This window comes from Camelina sativa, chromosome 20 (assembly GCF_030686135.1).
Source record: "Camelina sativa cultivar CO46 ecotype springtype chromosome 20, ASM3068613v1".
NCBI lineage: Eukaryota > Viridiplantae > Streptophyta > Magnoliopsida > Brassicales > Brassicaceae > Camelina > Camelina sativa.
The window spans coordinates 31,754,916-31,773,051 of record NC_141899.1 but is presented as its reverse complement, the minus strand read 5'-3'; the positions used below and the strand labels follow the sequence as shown (position 1 = coordinate 31,773,051).

Genomic DNA, 18,136 nt, shown 5'->3' with positions numbered 1-18,136 from the left:
CTCTTATCTTGGTATTGTACAAAATAACAATTTTGTAACGATGTGTAGTAGCTAAACATGAACCATTCTGTTCAACAACCTTAAAGTCTTCGAAATCAAGCCAATTACCAACCTTGAACTTTAAGACAAAACGATCATAAACATCTCCACGAAAGGAGCATTGGACCTTTACACCCTAATAAAACATAGTATTATTAATTATCGGATAATACGATTTTGTTACATGTCTTTAAAACATTTTTAAATCCTTGTAATTTGTAACTTTCAGGTATAATTGCATATAAACTTATTGTTTGAAATATATAATGAGCTTATAATTAAAATAAAGTAAATACCTTAATATCAGTTAAAACCATCTCCAAACTTGGACCTTTCTCTTCCCACAGACATAAGACCTTCACACGAATTTTCCATTCATATTTTGAAGAGTTCAAACGCGAAACATCATCGAAAAGGCTATACCTAACCATAATTTTTTGCTTTTTTTTTGTGTGTTCTTTGGATTTCTTCTCTGATTTAGGTTTAAAAAATCAAAAGTGTCGAATAGACGTATATATATATACAATTTTATATATTCACAATTTACATTTTTTTTCGGAAGTGATATTTTCAAATTCCTGTTTACCAAATCATTTTACTATTCTGTAAAGATATCCAGACATTGATATATCTTTATATTTCATTTTATTTTTGAGTTAAATAGTAATCTTCTTAATGATTACCATTACGGCTTTAAATGCGTTTAAAAAAAAAAAAAAAATCATGATCTTACACTATATTATAAACTGTTTTAAATATAGAATATCTCTTAAGATTTTCAACCCTACTTTACATAAGGTATAAAATAACAATTTTAGATTTTTCTAACGATAATCTTCAAATTTTTGAACATAATAATTATCACATTTAAAAGAATATTAGCATCATTATGTCTTTTCTCTATTTTTTTCAAAATTGAAATAATAATCAAGAACCTTAGTAACCGATCGTTTAGATATCATAATATTCATAATACTATTCTCTAAATATCATGCTTATCTTATCCTCACGTCTGAATATGAGCTACGACACCAATGATTGTTCTTCCATATGCAGATTATTTTCATTAATTAATAAAATTATTCAAAATATTAGACATAATTTTTAACACTTTTTTTATGTTAATAATAGTTATGAATATACCATTTCATTGTTTTATTTTGTTCTTATATAATAATCAAGCACCTTAATATTCGGTCATTTGATCGTCATTAATAAAGTATAATCTTATATTATTAAAATAAATTATCATTGGACTATTTCTATTTCATAAAATATTCATCCATCTAAAACAATATCAATAAAAAACGATTATAAAATCGTATAACATTCATCCTACTATTCTCGAAAATTCGTCTTCCTCCTTTCTTCACGCCTGATTTTTTGCAACGACACCAATCATATCTTCTTCCATACGCTGCCTATTTTTTAAAATAATAACAATGTTATAAATTATATATAATGGAATTTGATTGAGATTATTTGAAGATAATTACCGTGTAGTTTAGAAGGAACGGAAACGACTCTGATTTTTTGCGATCAATAGCTTCTCTGCAGATATTCACAAAAATAGGATTAAAATCAGAATTTACGGAAAAATGATAATAATTTGTTTCATTAAATTTTAGTATCAATATGACTTTAAAACACTATTGATTTGCATAATAATACCAAATAAACAAATGTTTAACAAACGTTTGAAGATGATCCAAACAAATAATCAGTGTCAAAACCGCCTTTTAACATAGAATTACTACCGAACAATAGCCGAAAGACGTTGTGTTGCTGACTCTGCATCTCTAATCTGTTGATTAATCACACTAAATGTTATTATATCCGTGAAAATAAGAGTTATTAATTTAAAACAATAACTATAAATTTATTTAAAAATATACCATAACTTCTGGGATATTATTAACACCATTCACAGTCTTTCTGCAATAATAATCAGTAAATGCAAATGTTAATATGATTTTCTGAATCAAAAATATTTTTATATATATAATTAATTTTCCTTCTAAAATAAAAATACCTGTTTTTCACCATACGATCATTGGTAGATTCATCTAAACAATGTTTAAATTAAATTTGATCATTAGAAATATATTAATATAAGGAAATTTAAATTTAGCAACATACCTTTTAGCAATATATTTGAAGATGCAGAATTCAAATAAGAAATTTCGATAGTCCTCGCCACCTCTACCTATTCATTTATATTTATTTGTTAGAGCCACAAACTTATGAATTAATTTTTATAACGATGATAGAGTAATTTACTATTAAATTTTAAATTACCAAACATCTCTCATCACTATGATCATCTTCAGAAGCTTTCCTGCAACTATAGAAATAAGTCTTTCTATTTAGCATCATCAAACTATAAAGATTAAAGTTTAAAGTATTCAAAAATAAAAGACCTAGATTTCTTGTCCGAGAACATAGAACTAAGATCACGACCATGTACTAACTCACCTGAAACATAAGAATTAGTATAATCGTTTTTACAAAACATTAAATAAATCAAGAAACCAATACAATATAATATAAGAAGTAATAATGAAACCATACTCAAAGTTTTGGTAATGCTCGAACCTGCGTTCCAAACAAATACTACAGAAAGAGGACATGAAACATTGAAACACGAACACAAATACGAAGAACCATATAAGGGATCATCAAAACTATAATACATATATAATTTGAAGAACATGAGAGAAAATTAGGGTTTTCTCTGTTTTAAAGATTTCGGATTATGGAGAATGATTAGGGTTATACCTATATATATATGTTTACAACCTATAATTTTAGGGTTTCGAATAGGTCGGTATATTTTGGTTGGGTTTTTTTGAAAGCCCATTATTTTAGGTTTTAGCGTTTAAAAATTTATTAAATCACGTTTTGACGATTATATAGATTAGATATTTAATAATTTAAACTTTTTATAATTTTCTAAATTAATTTGAAGGGTAAAAACGTCCAGATTGGATTCTCATTAATGGCAAATTAGTAATCTTAAGTCTGAGGATGAATGTGGTGCGTTTCCGCAACCTAAATAGAGAACAAAAGCTTGTCCGAAAATTTTTCAGGGGCAATTTTCATTAAGGGCAAGAGAGGTCAAATTTTGTGAGATTGGCTGTGAGCCCTCTCGACTTCTCCTTTAATATATTAGATGAATTGATACATGAAGCATTACGTGCGAGAGCATCCGCAGCAGTGTTTTTTCTCACGATTGACATAGCCGAAGGATGCGTATGGTAGTTTCATCATACTAGTAATAAATTTTTATCGGGACAAAAGCTTAAAAATAACTATCTATTTTTTATTTAGACATTTAATACTACGTTCTTTTTTGTTTGAAGAAAAATACATCATTTAATTAAAACATGCAATTTAGTTATTTTCATACTTATGAATTTTTTGATAAAAACAAAAATCCATTTTTATTCTTACTATATCAAGTAATAACTAGTTTTAAATGACATGGCATTAATTTATAAGTTTATTTGAATTAAAATTAATTTTATTTAATATTTCTTACAACTTTTTATTAAAAAAATACAATCAAACCATAAGTCTTGTGCATTGAAATAGTGTGAAGAAAAAAAAAAGTTAAAATTAAAACTTTTGGGGTTCAATAGGAGACATAACCAACTCACTTCTAACCACCACACTGCGATTATATATCACTTTTGTTTGTTTAACGTATTATATATAACTATATAAAAACATGTGATTCGATTTTAACGATCGTTTGATAATTTGTGATGTCGTTAAAGACTGTTAAATCGTGGTTAGAATTTGGCAACAATTTAAAAATTAAATACTTTTTAGCCAACAATAATTAAATGAAGTATTTTTCTTCTAATAAAAGAAAATGAGTTCAAATACAAAATAAATGAGGTATTTTAAGGCTTTTTTCCTTTAATGAAACTAATAAAAAATTTTAAATTTGGATGTTTGTTAAATTAGAGTTTATGTTTACTCAGATTTACATCCAATATGGTGTAATTTATAATATAGTTAGAATTATTTTCTAATTGTTTTTTTATTATTAATTGAGTATATTTGTCTGAGTACAAACTTTAAAATCTTAACAATATCTTCTAAATATTTATATTACTTATTTTGAAACATTATACTAATATTTATAATTAACTATTTTGGTGGTGTTTGGAATTATGGATTGGTAGAAGTTAATTATAAAAATTGTTTGGATATATAGATACAGGTAATTTCTGATTTGTTTTTATAAATCAATTGTAAAAAAAATTCTAAAACATTTTGTTTTGGAAAATATATATTAAGTATGTTAGTATAGATGATGTATGAGCTTATTACCTAACACAAAATGTTGGTTTGTTAATCCAGAAAATAGATATATTATTTTTGTTATATTATAATATTGATAATTACATTTAGAGTCTCATATTAAAAATTCGAGATGATTTTTTTGGGGAAATTAGATATAAAGATAAATATTGATCTATTTATAAAGGAAAAATGTTTGTCAGCTATTTGAAATATACACCAACACATAGCCACACATATAAACAATATAAATGTTTTCTTAACTACGTTAACTATTGTCATCACATAAGAACATCCATAAAAAAACATAGGTTATGTGTACAACACCATAAACATTCAGTTCTGATAATTGATTCGCCGGAATCCGGCGTTGACCAGTGTTAACCGACATTGACCATTGTTAACCGGCGTTGACCAGTGTTGACCTAAAAATAAGAATTTTTTTTTTTTTTATGTATTTTTGATAAATAAATAAAAAAGATAAATGTTTTGTATAATTTACAAAAACAAAATATAACAACAAAAAGTTTTACAACAAAATTTTATGTGTAGTAGATTTTTTCATAAAACTATAACAAATATATATCTTTTCCTTTTAACAATCATTTTTTGTTTTGTATTTTCAAAGGTGGGGATTTTAAATATATCTTCTTTCTTTACTTATTTATAAGATTATGCCATTTGAAATATATCCAGGCATTTCCAACTATTTTTTTTGATTTTACAAGATCAACCTTTGATTTTAATTACAAAATCAACTTTTGTTTTTTAAGTATCTTCTAGATATATGTCTTTTATGTAAATAAATACATTTTTCATTATTTTCTTCCTTTCTTCTTCTTATTAAAAATAAAGAAATAGTTGGCAATGTCTTGGATATATTTCAAGTGATATAATCTTATAAATAAGTATATATATATATATATATATTTAAAATTCCCACCTTCGAAAATACAAAATAAAAACTGATTTTTGAAAAGAAAAGGTATATATTTGTTATAGTTTTATGAAAAAATCTACTATACATAAAATTTTGGTGGTATAGTTTTATTATATTATTTTTTGTATATTTTCTGTATTAACAAAATTAGTTACCAGATATACCATAAATTTTGTTTGTCAGATAATTTTAATGTTTTTTGGTATATAATTGTCTGTATTTTTTGTTGTATAAATTTTGTTTATATTTTATTTTTGTAAATTATACAAATAATTTATCTTTTTATTTATTTATCGAAAATACATGAAAACAAAAAAAAAATATTATTTTTAGGAAAAAGAAAAAAAAAATTCTGGTCAACGCTGATCAACACTGGTCAACGCCGGTTAACAATGGTCAATGTCGGTCAACACTGGTCAATGCCGGATTCCGGCCAACCAACCACCGGAGTTGAATGATAATAGTTGACGTAGTTAATAAGACATTTATATTGTTTGTATGTTTGGCTTTGTGTTGGCGTATACTTCAAGTAGCTAACAAACATTTTTCTATTTATAAATGTAGAATTAGAATTGGTGAGATAAAATTTATAACGGTAAATATTCTAAAATGCATATATGAACAAATATTTTTTGTCAGTAATTTTTTTATTTGATTAGTTTAAGTTATGTATGATAAAAAAATATCTTTAAAAAGAAAAAATACTAAAATTATTGCAGTTTTTGTTGATTAGTAGACAAAAAAAAAGCAGGTTTTAACTTTTTCTTTCCAGTTCACTTTAATCAACGCGTGAGAAAATAACTACATCTCGTGTGTCGTGTCTCCTATAATTGCTTCTTTTTCCGTTGGTTAAAAGCTCGAGGAAAGTTTTTCAGTTTTTTTAATAGTAATATTATCATCATCTATAAGACTATTCTTCTTGGTAGTCCTTAGATGTTTTTTAGAAGATTTCTTAGATATAGATATTAATTATTAATGAAACATAAGCTAAGGATTGAAAGAAATATTTCTAATTTTAGGACCAAAAAAACGTTTCTTAGTGGACAGGTGGTGCGATATGAATGGTGAAATGAGATTAATGCGATAAATTTTTTTTGGTATTTCTCTTTCATTTTCGTTTGTTCTCTTTTCATGTTGTGTGTTATATTTTTATTTTTTAATGTTTTGTGTTTTAATTTTAAATGTTGTATGTTATTTTATGTTTGTATTGTTAAAATATGTTTCTATGATATATAAAATAATTTTGAATATTTTAAGTTATTAATTATTATTTTACTATATTTATTACTAAGAAACACCTTAGCTTAGTTCTACCAATAATCAACAAAATTTTCCTTTTCTCTTAACAAAGTTTCTTCTTCCTTTTCCCTTATTATAAATTGCCTTAAGAAACACACTAATGAGGATAGTCTAAGTATAGTTGATATGTATTCACAAAAGAAAAAGTATCCTTAATTTTTTTTTTTGTCAACTGATTTTATATTGATAAGAATAGGTACATATTAATTTCAACCTCCTTGACTTGAAAAAGTCAAACAACCCTGGCCACTTCCTACCTACCCTGAACTATATTATAAACAGGGACTTTACAAAAAATTACTCCTTTAAAGAGCCATTGAACATTGCGAAAACCAACTCAAACAGAGGAAGTACTCTCATCTCTGAATAGCTCTTCAAGCCAAAAGGGATAACTGGTTGCTAACTTGCTACATAAGAATGCTATCTTCCTTGACTTAAAACACTTTGTGCGATGAGAAAAGTTCCTCTATTTGCCGCAACCCCTTCGCATACCCAGCTCCAATCCATCAAAAGGCACAAAGATCCCAAAATTTCAGTAGACTGCAGCCTATTGATGATACCAACCAAAAAAATGTCATCCACTGCAAACTCCACCTTTTCAACCTTGTGACTTTTCATACTCTCCACCGCCCATATCACACTAAGTATTTGGCCTTCCATCTTGCTTTTAATATTCGCGAAAGCTCTTCTAATGTGAAGAAGAACCTTTCCTTTTTCATCTCTCTGTACCCAAGCAGCTCCAACGAGCAATTGATCTTTTGACCATGCCACACCTAAATTGCATCTGACCCAGTCCTTTTGGGGCGGTTTCCAAGTTACAATTGGGGAGACTACTTGGGTTCGAACATTTGAAACACCACCTGCAATTGTAGTCGCTTTTTCCCCTTCCACTACTTGAGCTGCACACCAATCCTCAACATCTTTCCTGACTTTCTCAACTTTCTCCAACAGAGAATATCTTTTTCCTTCAAAAAAGAACTTGTTCCTGTTTTTCCATATTCTCCAAATGATCCACGGAAAGCTTCTCCTTACTTCGAAAGGCCAATTCCTATTATCTCTGTTTATCAAGAAATGATAGATATTGGAGAAAACCGAACCTTGATCAATGCCAAGCTCTGGCGCCGGATACTCCGAGAGGGCCCAAATCTGTCTCGATAGAGAGAAACCAAACAGCACATGATGAATAGATTCTCCTTCTAAACCACACGTTTGGCATCGGTTATCCACCTCCATGCCTCTACAAGATAGGAGATCCATCACTGGAATCGCTCCACTTAGAATTTTCCAGAGGAAAACCTTGATTTTGGGATCAGTTTTGAGTTTCCAAACCTGAGACTTGAGCTCATCCACCATCCCACACGCTTCATGCATATCTGTAAAAGTTTTAAACAACGATTCACATCTTTTAGGCCCTCCTATTTTCTCACTGTTATGTAAGATGTCATTGAAGTCGCCAACCATACACCAACTGTCTCTTCTACCCACTCCTATCCTGCTCAATCTTTCCCACACAACCTTTCTTTTCTTAAAATCAGGGTCCCCATATACACAAGACAAAAAGAAATTCACCGCACCAAACTGAACCTGGAGCTCCACCAGATTCTTATCCGCAAAGATGAGATCTACCTTCACACTTGCCTTCCAGAAGATAGCCAAACCACCACAGTTTCCAACTGGTTCAACTGAGTACACCTTATCATACCCCAAAACACACTGTAAATCTACTACTAAATCCTTACTATTCATAGTTTCCATCAGAAAGAGCATCTCAGGAAAATGTTTTTTACGCATCTCCTTGAGACGGGAAAAAGCCAAGTCTTGAGACCGTCCCAATCCTTGGCAATTCCAGTTTATGATGCTCATTGCACGTTGGGCAATCCCTCCTTTGGGATTACCTCTAAGGGATTTAGCTTTGTAGATTTTGCAGCGCTTGATCCCTCATCAGCTGCTTTTCTTTTATCTTTCACACCAATAGATAGACCGAGCTTCAAATTCTGGAGACCTTCAGCCCTAAAGACCTCCTTTTTTGACTTTTCTCTAACTCTTAGTTGGTCTCTTTCTTGCCTTAGCTTTTGTAGGATTAATCCCGGAAGGACCAGCTTCATGGAAGCCAATCCTGAAAACCGTCGGATTATCCTGAAAAGGCCGCGAGAGAGCAAGAAAATTTGCTGAATCTTGCTACGTAGATGGAATAGATGACTCTATTCTCCCCGACAACTCCAAACCACCAGATGATGCGACCATCATCAAGTTTTTAAACCTCTTATCTCCTTCAGATTTTTCCAGAACAATCCTTTCCTCCTCATAATTTGAAACAACCCAACTTTTTTTTTTAATTAAATACAATATATATAATTAAGCATCACATACTACTTAATTAAACAAACCAACCCACACACACCAACCAACCAATGATAAACTGACATCCAATAACATGCACCGCGGAACATAACAATAATACAAAATCAACACAATAACATTTCTAACCATTCTATCCAGCAACCTAACATAATACTAACCAAGGTTCCAACAACATAACCAATAAATCCAATAATACACAAACGAGACCCTAGATCATCCTCCTCCTCATCGCCATGATTCCACGATCACACTTTGCCTTTACCTGCACACCACAAACAACAATTGAGATGCGTAAGTATTATCATAAATACTTAGTGAGGCCGTCTTCCCATCTACTAGGTTATACACACAAGCATATGAGACCCTCATGTTTAAGCAAAACAAACAACACACAACAATACATCAAACCAGGAAAAATAGTCTCGGATGAGACTAGTGTCGACCGATGCCTCAACGGTGTCGATCGATGCTACAAACAATGGTGTCGACCGATGCTATACGGTGTCGACCGATGCCTCACGAAATGGTGTCGCCCGATGCTTCCTATTGTCGATCGATGCCTCTTCTGCAGACACGATCTGCGCGAACACGAACGTTGATCTCTCCTTCCAAATCATCTCGAATCCATCTCAAACTCACCCAATTACCTCGGAAACCTCTGGGAAGCACGAAAACAACAAACCCAAGCAACAAAACAACACAAACAACAAAGAAAAGAGATCTCATGCTTAGATCAACCATGGTCAAGCACTCACCTCAAAAACAGAAGATTGGATTGAGAAAACGATGGAATCAACACCTCCAGGAGCTTCTCCTTCGTTCCCAGCAACAGCTATCCCTTCTACAGCCTCAGATCTCTCCCAAAACACCAAGAACAAGCCCAAAAATTCACAGAAACGATTTCTCTCCTTTTCTCCCTCTTTTCTCTGATAAACGGCGACAAAACACCCTAAAACCCTTAATTTGTCGCTTCCCCACTTATATACTCGGTTTAGGTTACTAAACCAAACCAACCCAAACAAAAATCGCGAATTAAAACAAACTCGACGAACCCAGGATTAGTGGTGTCGATCGATGCCACAAGGGTGTCGATCGACACTCCTACCAAAACCGCATAATCCGGTTTGCGGATGTTACAATTCTCCCCCACCAATAAGGATTCGTCCTCGAATCCCACAGCACCGCCCATCCATCAAGGACCTCTGTGCCACCGTCAACACGGCCTGCACGTCCTCCGACCGCACTGAACACCGCCAGCCAAGGTTTCCTGTTCAACTGTTGCAACAGCCTGCACACCTCCGACTGAACCATGAGGTCTCCCTCTAGTCAATATACTCACATCCTAGACATTATTTGCTCACAACTCAGTGCTTCCCCCGTCCGTGGTCGCAACCAACGAATCATGCCGGCTCGCTATCAGGCTAACCACCTTAAGCTACGGCATCCAGGAAGTCACTCACACTCCCCCCGCTCTCAGGTCGCAACCTTCGAGTCATACCGGCTCACTGCCAGGCTATAGCCTACAGCTACGGTATCCAGGGAGTCTCACACGCCCACTCCCCCCGCTCTCAGGTTGCAACCCTCGAGACATACCGGCTCACTGCCGAGCCGCGGCTCACAGCTACGGTATCCAGGGAGTCTCATAATCCCGCTCTTGGGTCGTCACCCTAAAGCGCGCTCTCGGATCGTCATCCGAAGCAAACATACCACTCCCACTCTCTGGCCACAAAGTCCATCGAGCTATCGGTATCACATAAGTTAGGCCCACACAATCTTGAGCAAACAAGTCTGATGTCATCGAGTATCTCCCGACTAGATCTACCTCAACTCTTTCCATTAATAGGCAAGCTTTAACTATTCATAAAACTTCCCATTTTTAGAAACTTTCCTTTTATAATGACATTCTATTTATGGAAACTTTCCATTTATAGCAGCCTTCTATTTATGGAAACTTTCCATTTATAGAATTCCCGAGCTATTTCTTTTCCACTGGTTTCACAATTCCCAAAACCAAAGAACTCCACTTTTATTAGAATCTCAAATGCAATAACCATTTACAACTCCAAATAAAAATAAATAATGTAAGAAAGAAACCAAAAAGCTAAAACTAAGCGCCGGAATGGACACCCGGTCCTCCCTTCGGCTGCGCCGCAACTTCCATCATCTGCCTCCTCTTAGGACAGAAAGGTCTGATATGCCCTTCCTCCCCGCAATAATAACACACCCGACGGTACTCCTGTGAGTCACCTCCCCTGGGCCCGCTTGCCGACACGTGATCCATGCTCCCGCACCCATAGCCTCCCTAGCCACCTTGGTTTGCCAACGTTGTCTCTTCCCGCTTCCTTTTACGCCTTTGCTCCAACTGCCTATCCTTGCTTGGAATGCTCTGCTCCAAAGTCTCCTCTGAACGAGCCGCTGGACTGACCACCACTAACTGTGACCTCAAGTCATCCTCTATCCCAGCTGCAACCTCAACCAGCTCCGCCCTCGTAGCATAGATCCTCACTCTGCACCGAGTCCTCAGATCATCCCGCAAAGCCAACAAGAACCTCCGCACCTGAGCCGACTCTGGCTCCCATGCCCGACCTGCATACCCCACAAGCCGACTGAACTCTACATCCAGCTCCCGCACTGTGCGGTCCCCCTGAGTCAACCCCAAGAACCGTGCCTCCATGCGATCAAGAGCCTCTTGTGGAAAATACTTGGAGTTAAACTCCCTCACAAAATCTCCCCAAGTCATATCCCGCTACACCCTCCGTGCTATCACCGACCTCCACCACACACGTACATCTCCTGATAGGTAATGCACTGCCAAATCCACTCTTTACCAGTTAGGACACCAAAGCGACTGGAAATTATCCTCCATCCGCTCTCTCCACTCATCAGCCACACTTGGATCCATACCTCCCGAGAAAGACCCCGCTCCCACTCGCTGCAGCTGCTCCATCATCTGCACATACTGAGCATCCACTACCTCGGCCCCCGGCTGCACACCTGCCTGCACACCCGCCACAGGCTGCACCGCTGGAACCTGCCCACCTACCACTGGCGGCACTACTGGAACCTGCCCACCAACCACTGGCGGCACTACTGGAACCTGCCCACCAACCACTGGCGGCACTATGCTGGAAGCCGCGCCAAAACCTGAGCTAGCAAGTTCATCAAGACATTCTCCCTGTCTGGAGCACCCACTGCTGCAACCCTCACACCCAGGGCAACACCGTGACCGACACCGGGCCCATCCGCCCTGCCGCCATCCAAACCAGCCTGGTCTCCAGACACACTAGGATGACCCTGTGACTCCGCTACCTCTTCACTGACCATGCTCTGGTTCACACTCACACTGGCCTCGGGAACCTGACCTCGCCCCCGACCACGACCACGACCACGACCACGCCCGCGACCAACAGCACCCTCTCTAGCCATCTGCACTACCCAGAACAGAAGGCTAAGCACACAATTCAAAACCGCACATAAAATACACATCTTACCGTGGAATCTCATTGAAGGCTCGAAGAGGATGATACTAGGACTCCATACCACAAACAAATTGACTAACTACGCATATTCAATTTCATCACACAACATCATGCATCCAGCAACAGGAAAACACTTCAACCAATTAAATTCCTAAACCGCTCTAAACCATTCACTTAACCATCCTAGAACCGTATGGGCTCTGATACCAAAATGAAACAACCCAACTTTTTTTTTTATAATTAAATACAATATATATAATTAAGCATCCCATACTACTTAATTAAACAAACCAACCCACACACACCAACCAACCAATGATAAACTGACATCCAATAACATGCACAGCGGAACATAACAATAATACGAAATCAACACAATAACATTTCTAACCATTCTATCCAGCAACCTAACATAATACTAACCAAGGTTCCAACAACATAACCAATAAATCCAATAACACATAAACGAGACCCTAGATCATCCTCCTCCTCATCGCTATGATTCCACGATCACACAAACAACAAATGAGATGCGTAAGTATTATCATAAATACTTAGTGAGGCCGTCCTCCCATCTACTAGGTTATACACACAAGCATATGAGACCCTCATGTTTAAGCAAAACAAACAACACACAACAATACATCAAACCAGGAAAAATAGTCTCGGATGAGACTAGTGTCGACCGATGCCTCAACGGTGTCGATCGATGCTACAAACAATGGTGTCGACCGATGCTATACGGTGTCGACCGATGCCTCACGAAATCGTGTCGACCGATGCTTCCTAGTGTCGATCGATGCCTCTTCTGCAGACACGATCTGCGCAAACACGAACGTCGATCTCTCCTTCCAAATCATCTCAAATCCGTCTCAAACTCACCCAATTACCTCGGAAACCTCTGGGAAGCACAAAAACAACAAATCCAAGCAACAAAACAACACAAACAACAAAGAAAACACCCAAACAAAAGAGATCTCATGCTTAGATCAACCATGGTCAAGCACTCACCTCAAAAACAGAAGATTGGATTGAGAAAACGATGGAATCAACACCTCCAGGAGCTTCTCCTTCGTTCCCAGCAACAGCTATCCCTTCTACAGCCTCAGATCTCTCCCAAAACACCAAGAACAAGCCCAGAAATTCACAGAAACGATTTCTCTCCTTTTCTCCCTCTTTTCTCTAATAAACGGCGACAAAACACCCTAAAACCCTTAATTTGTCGCTTCCCCACTTAAATACTCGGTTTAGGTCACTAAACCAAACCAACCCAAACAAAAATCGCGAATTAAAACAAACTCGACGAACCCAGGATTAGTGGTGTCGATCGATGCCACAAGGGTGTCGATCGACACTCCTACCAAAACCGCATAATCCGGTTCACGGATGTTACATAATTAAACATCATTCCCTTATCTTTGTTAAGATCCAGATGCACCAGAGGCATCGGTTCTAACCTTAGTATTGATTTCTGAAGTAAAGGGTTTTTTTCAACCTCTCCAACCGATTTCTTCACCTTATCCTTTCTTAGCAAAAGCTCAGTTTCATCAGAGACCATAAGATATTGTCTCATTCCTTCAAGCACATCTACTGCAATCCTTGGTCTTCCCATTACTGGGTCCACACCCACCTGATCCTCCCTTAAGACCCCAAATAAGGGATCAAATTCCTTCAAAAACATTGGTTGTTTACGTTTTTCCACTGGTTTCCCCATACGTCTTGTTAATGCTGCATCTTGTCTTTCTTTGATGAGAATGGGACAAACATCATTTTCATGTGTTAAACGTTGACATTCAAAACACCTCTTTTGGATCCTCTCATACTGGAATCTCACTGTCGTCGTACCCCCTCTGGGCAAATTGACGACTTTGGATCTCCTCAAAGGTCTTGAGATATCAAAGGATACCTTTACTCTTACAAATTCTTGTAACTGAGTCGCATTCGGATCAAAGGCCACCTCCAACACCTGACCAATCAACTCTCCCAGAGCAGTTATTGCGTTCTTAGTATAGTAATTGATTGGCATATTCCAAATTTGAACCCAAATTGGAAGAAACATGAGATAATTATCCGGCTGATGTTCATACCATCGCTCCACCGCAATAGCCCATTCATTGAACGTATGTACTCCTTTATCTAAAACATCTTTAAGATCATGCTCCTAGTCGAACATAAACTGGAACCTTTCTTTTGTGAGCGCTATCCCTTTAACCCGACCCTCTTTTTGCCATTTCCTTGGCAAATTCCTCAGGAGTCTGTTCATCGGTTGACAGCTTGGATTTAAGACTCTACCAACCAGACTAAGCTCATTTCTGACTGTAGAGGAAAATTCTGGAAAATCAGGCATATCAAACGGCTTATCTTCTTCTTTCCTTATTGACATTGCCATAAAAGCTTTATCCATGGCGAACGACATCGTTAACTCTTGATTTAACCGCCTAGAAACACCAACACACTCACCACTTAGAATCACTCAAAACAAATGAAGAAAGTTCTGAGTAAACCCTAATTTTGGATTTAGATCTGACCAAATAGTGATGATTACCACTTGAAAGAGGAAAGATTCGATAAAAGAAAACGTGTTTTTTCCACTTTAGCTCTATTCTCAAGTATAGTTAAAGACACTAACTGAGAAAGAGGGTCTTAAGCCCAAAAAAGGGAAGCAGATATTTTTGAGAGTTAAACTTGGTGGAAGAAGTATCTCTGAAAAAGTATCCTTGATATGTTTAAGAAATTTTTCAACTATTATACTTTTTAGCCCTGGGACGGAGCGGATATCCAGCCGTTTTCATGGTATCCGGATCCGGATCCGTATCCGGCAAATTCTTAGTTTTACTCTCCGGATCCGAATCTGCCGATTCTGGATATCCGGTTTACGGATACCCGTTTCTAACTTAAACATCTCCGGATATCCGTAAATTATCCGGATCCGAAAAAAACTAACAAACATTGGGCCTCAATTGTGTGTCAGCCCACTCGCTCAGACATTAAAAATGACTTTCTCAAACTCTCCTATATACATGCTAACATGCCTCACGTCACCTGCAATGAACGACAACCGTTGGATCGGATACCGGATATCCGGTTACCTAAACTAATAGTATCGGAATCCGGATCCATTTTTAACGGATTTCAGTTTTCAATATCCGAATTTGGATCTAGGTGACTCGGATATCCGGTTTTCGGAAAGGATTTTAGCGGATACCGGATCGGATACCGGATATCGGATAATAAATCCCAGGCCTAATACTTTTAGGTATTTTGATAAACTTATGATTATACTATTAAAAAATCAGTTCAAGTGTCAGCTTTCCTTTGTTGGTTCTCCTACTGTCCTACAAGGCTGCAACAACTCATAACTATTAACTGTAGTGTTTGTGAGCTGTATAATTGCCGGAGTTCAACAACAATCACACCCATCAATTTGTAAGATTTAACAACATAGTATTTGTGAGCGATTGCAGTTTTTTATTTACTTATATTAGTAAGAATGTTCATTAAAACTTAAAAAAAAAAAATCCAAAACAAAACTTTAATTATATCTTGTTAAATACTATCATAACATATTCAGATATACAAACATATTAACTAAACGAAAACTATATTTATAAATGAGTATATAACTAGTATCGTTCCTTCCTTTCGTACATGTGCTGAAAGTCTAGTTTTTCATTTTTTTGCTTGTCGGTTGGCTTGTGTAAAAAAGTATATTTCAGATCTATTTTTTTTTCGACAACAAAGAAACAAGATTGACTCAATCAAGCCAATGCAAAGATACATTATTAACAAAAGTAGCTAGATGCGGAACTGTGCGAACACGTCGTGCCAAATTATCCGCTTTGCCATTCAGGGAGTGTGGGACGTAGGCTAAGGAAAAGGAGATAAACTCCTCTTTGTCTGCCTGGATGTCCTCCAAATAAGATGTAAAGGCTGGCCACTCAGAAGGCGAAGACACCATCTTCACTAAGTCAGAGCAGTTGATAAAGAAAACGACAGATTGGTTATCCGCTCCAATCATACAACGCGTAGCCCAGACAAGGGCTTCGATCTGGGCATGAAGAGGGGCGTGAGACTATAGCGAAGGTTGGCAGCCCCATGGTAGGGGCGTCCCCCCATGGCGATGTGCAAAACCACCCTCTGCCCGCGTAATTATCCGTTGCTTTCCAAGAGCTATCTACAAAACAAAGAAAACTCGACGAAGAACTAGGGGTGCGTAAGCCCCGACTTCCTCGAGGAACCACCTCAACGGTAATATCCGATGTTAAAGCCATATCCTCTGCCTGAGCCAAGGCCCATGCCTTGGCCTCATCCTCCGCTAACCGCAGAATCGCAAGAGGATTGGAATCCAGATTACTGAAAAGTTTATCATTACGCGCTTTCCAGATGTACCACAGTATCCATGGAAAAAATTCCTGAGATGGTACATTTGTAAACCGCCAAAAAAGGTAATCCATGTTTGTGAACACTGACTCCGATGGGAACACTCCCAAGGCTGTCGGGAACTGGGACAAAGCCCAAACCTGTCTAGCCGGTGGACATTCAAAAAGGGTATGATTAATAGTTTCCTCCTAAAAACCACAAAGGACGCACGTAGCATCACAACTCATACCACGTTTCCGTAGATTAGCGGTAACTGCCACGCATCCCGAAAGAACTTACCACATAAAGTGGCGGAGCTTGGGCGGACTCCAAATTTTCCACACAAAGGCCTGAAGAGGGACAATGTCCGGCCCAGGTACTTTCGGTCCGTCTGGAGCCGGCCGATGTGAGCGAAGAGTATGGTACCCTGATTTTACCGAATATTTACCAGTCTTAGTAAAATGCCATCCCAGCAAATCCGGTTTATCCGGCTGACGCAGTGGTAAGGCAAAAATTATAGCAACATCTTCCGGTACAAAAGTAGCCGTAAGTTGAGCCATATCCCAAGAATTAGAACTCCTGTCAATAAGATTTGAAACTCGGAGCAGAGGATCAGAAGGCGATCTTGTGCTCACTGCTGGTCTCGAGGATTGAGCAGGGATCCATGGGTCATTCCAAACAGAAATGGAAGCACCAGATCCTACTCATTTAATGAGCCCTTTATTCACCAGAGAGCGAGCAAAAACTATACTCCGCCACCCATAAGACGGCGAGTAAGATTTAATTGGATCCAAAGGATCAGAATGTCGATAGTATCGTCCCTTAAAAACCCGTGCAAAAAGTGATTCCGACACTGTGATCATATGCCAGAGCTGCTTTGCCAGCAGAGCGGTGTTATAATCATCCAAGCACCGAAAACCTAAACCCCCTGCATCTTTACCATGACATAGTTTATCCCACGCCATCCAGTGTAGACCGCGAGATTGTCCAGATGAACTCCACCAAAAATTAGAAATTTCACTAGTCAACTTCCTCGTAACCGTCTTAGGTAATCGGAAACACGACATCACAAAAGTAGGGACAGATGTAGCAACATACTTGATCATCACCTCCTTTCCCCCTTTTGATAAAAACCTAGCCGGCCACCCACCTGCCCGTGCTTGCAAACAGTCTTGAACAAATGAAAATATTTTTGTCTTTGCCTCACCCAGGCTTTCCGGAATCCCTAAGTACGATCCCATGCCCCCAAGTTTGTGATCCCCAAAACTCTTTTTAATTCTTCCCTAAGGTTACATTCCACTGTGTGGCCAAACTGGACCGAAGATTTTTGAAAATTGATTTGTTGGCC

General features: G+C 37.0%; 2 protein-coding genes across 2 annotated transcripts; both read right to left on the bottom strand.

Annotated features, from left to right (window-relative positions):
- Positions 1-8,448: 8,448 nt before the first annotated feature.
- Positions 8,449-14,845, bottom strand: LOC147919712 (uncharacterized). The gene is made up of 3 exons (XM_087504069.1): positions 14,726-14,845; positions 13,887-14,590; positions 8,449-8,725 (listed from the first exon to the last, which is right to left on the bottom strand). The coding sequence occupies exons 1-3, from the start codon at positions 14,843-14,845 to the stop codon at positions 8,449-8,451; spliced, it is 1,101 nt and encodes a 366-aa protein (XP_087360195.1).
- Positions 14,846-16,430: 1,585 nt separating this feature from the next.
- Positions 16,431-18,029, bottom strand: LOC147919711 (uncharacterized). The gene is made up of 3 exons (XM_087504068.1): positions 17,540-18,029; positions 17,226-17,488; positions 16,431-16,997 (listed from the first exon to the last, which is right to left on the bottom strand). Exons 1-3 carry the CDS (start codon positions 18,027-18,029, stop codon positions 16,431-16,433), a joined length of 1,320 nt encoding a protein of 439 aa, XP_087360194.1.
- Between the last annotated feature and the right edge of the window lie 107 nt (positions 18,030-18,136).

Bases quoted from the DNA above. Each gene is read 5' to 3' on its own strand.
- LOC147919711 (XM_087504068.1), bottom strand. From the start codon at position 18,029: ATGGGATCGTACTTAGGGATTCCGGAAAGCCTGGGTGAGGCAAAGACA. The intron at 17,489-17,539 runs GTATAGTTTTTG...TTAAATGAGTAG, and splicing joins GCCGTCTTATGGGTGGCGGA to GATCTGGTGCTTCCATTTCT. The intron at 16,998-17,225 runs GTAAAATCAGGG...TGTGGTTTTTAG, and splicing joins CTAAGACTGGTAAATATTCG to GAGGAAACTATTAATCATAC.
- LOC147919712 (XM_087504069.1), bottom strand. From the start codon at position 14,845: ATGTCGTTCGCCATGGATAAAGCTTTTATGGCAATGTCAATAAGGAAA. The intron at 14,591-14,725 runs GTTGGTAGAGTC...ATGTTCGACTAG, and splicing joins TCAGAAATGAGCTTAGTCTG to GAGCATGATCTTAAAGATGT. The intron at 8,726-13,886 runs GTTAGAACCGAT...CGGCCTTTTCAG, and splicing joins CTTCAGAAATCAATACTAAG to GATAATCCGACGGTTTTCAG.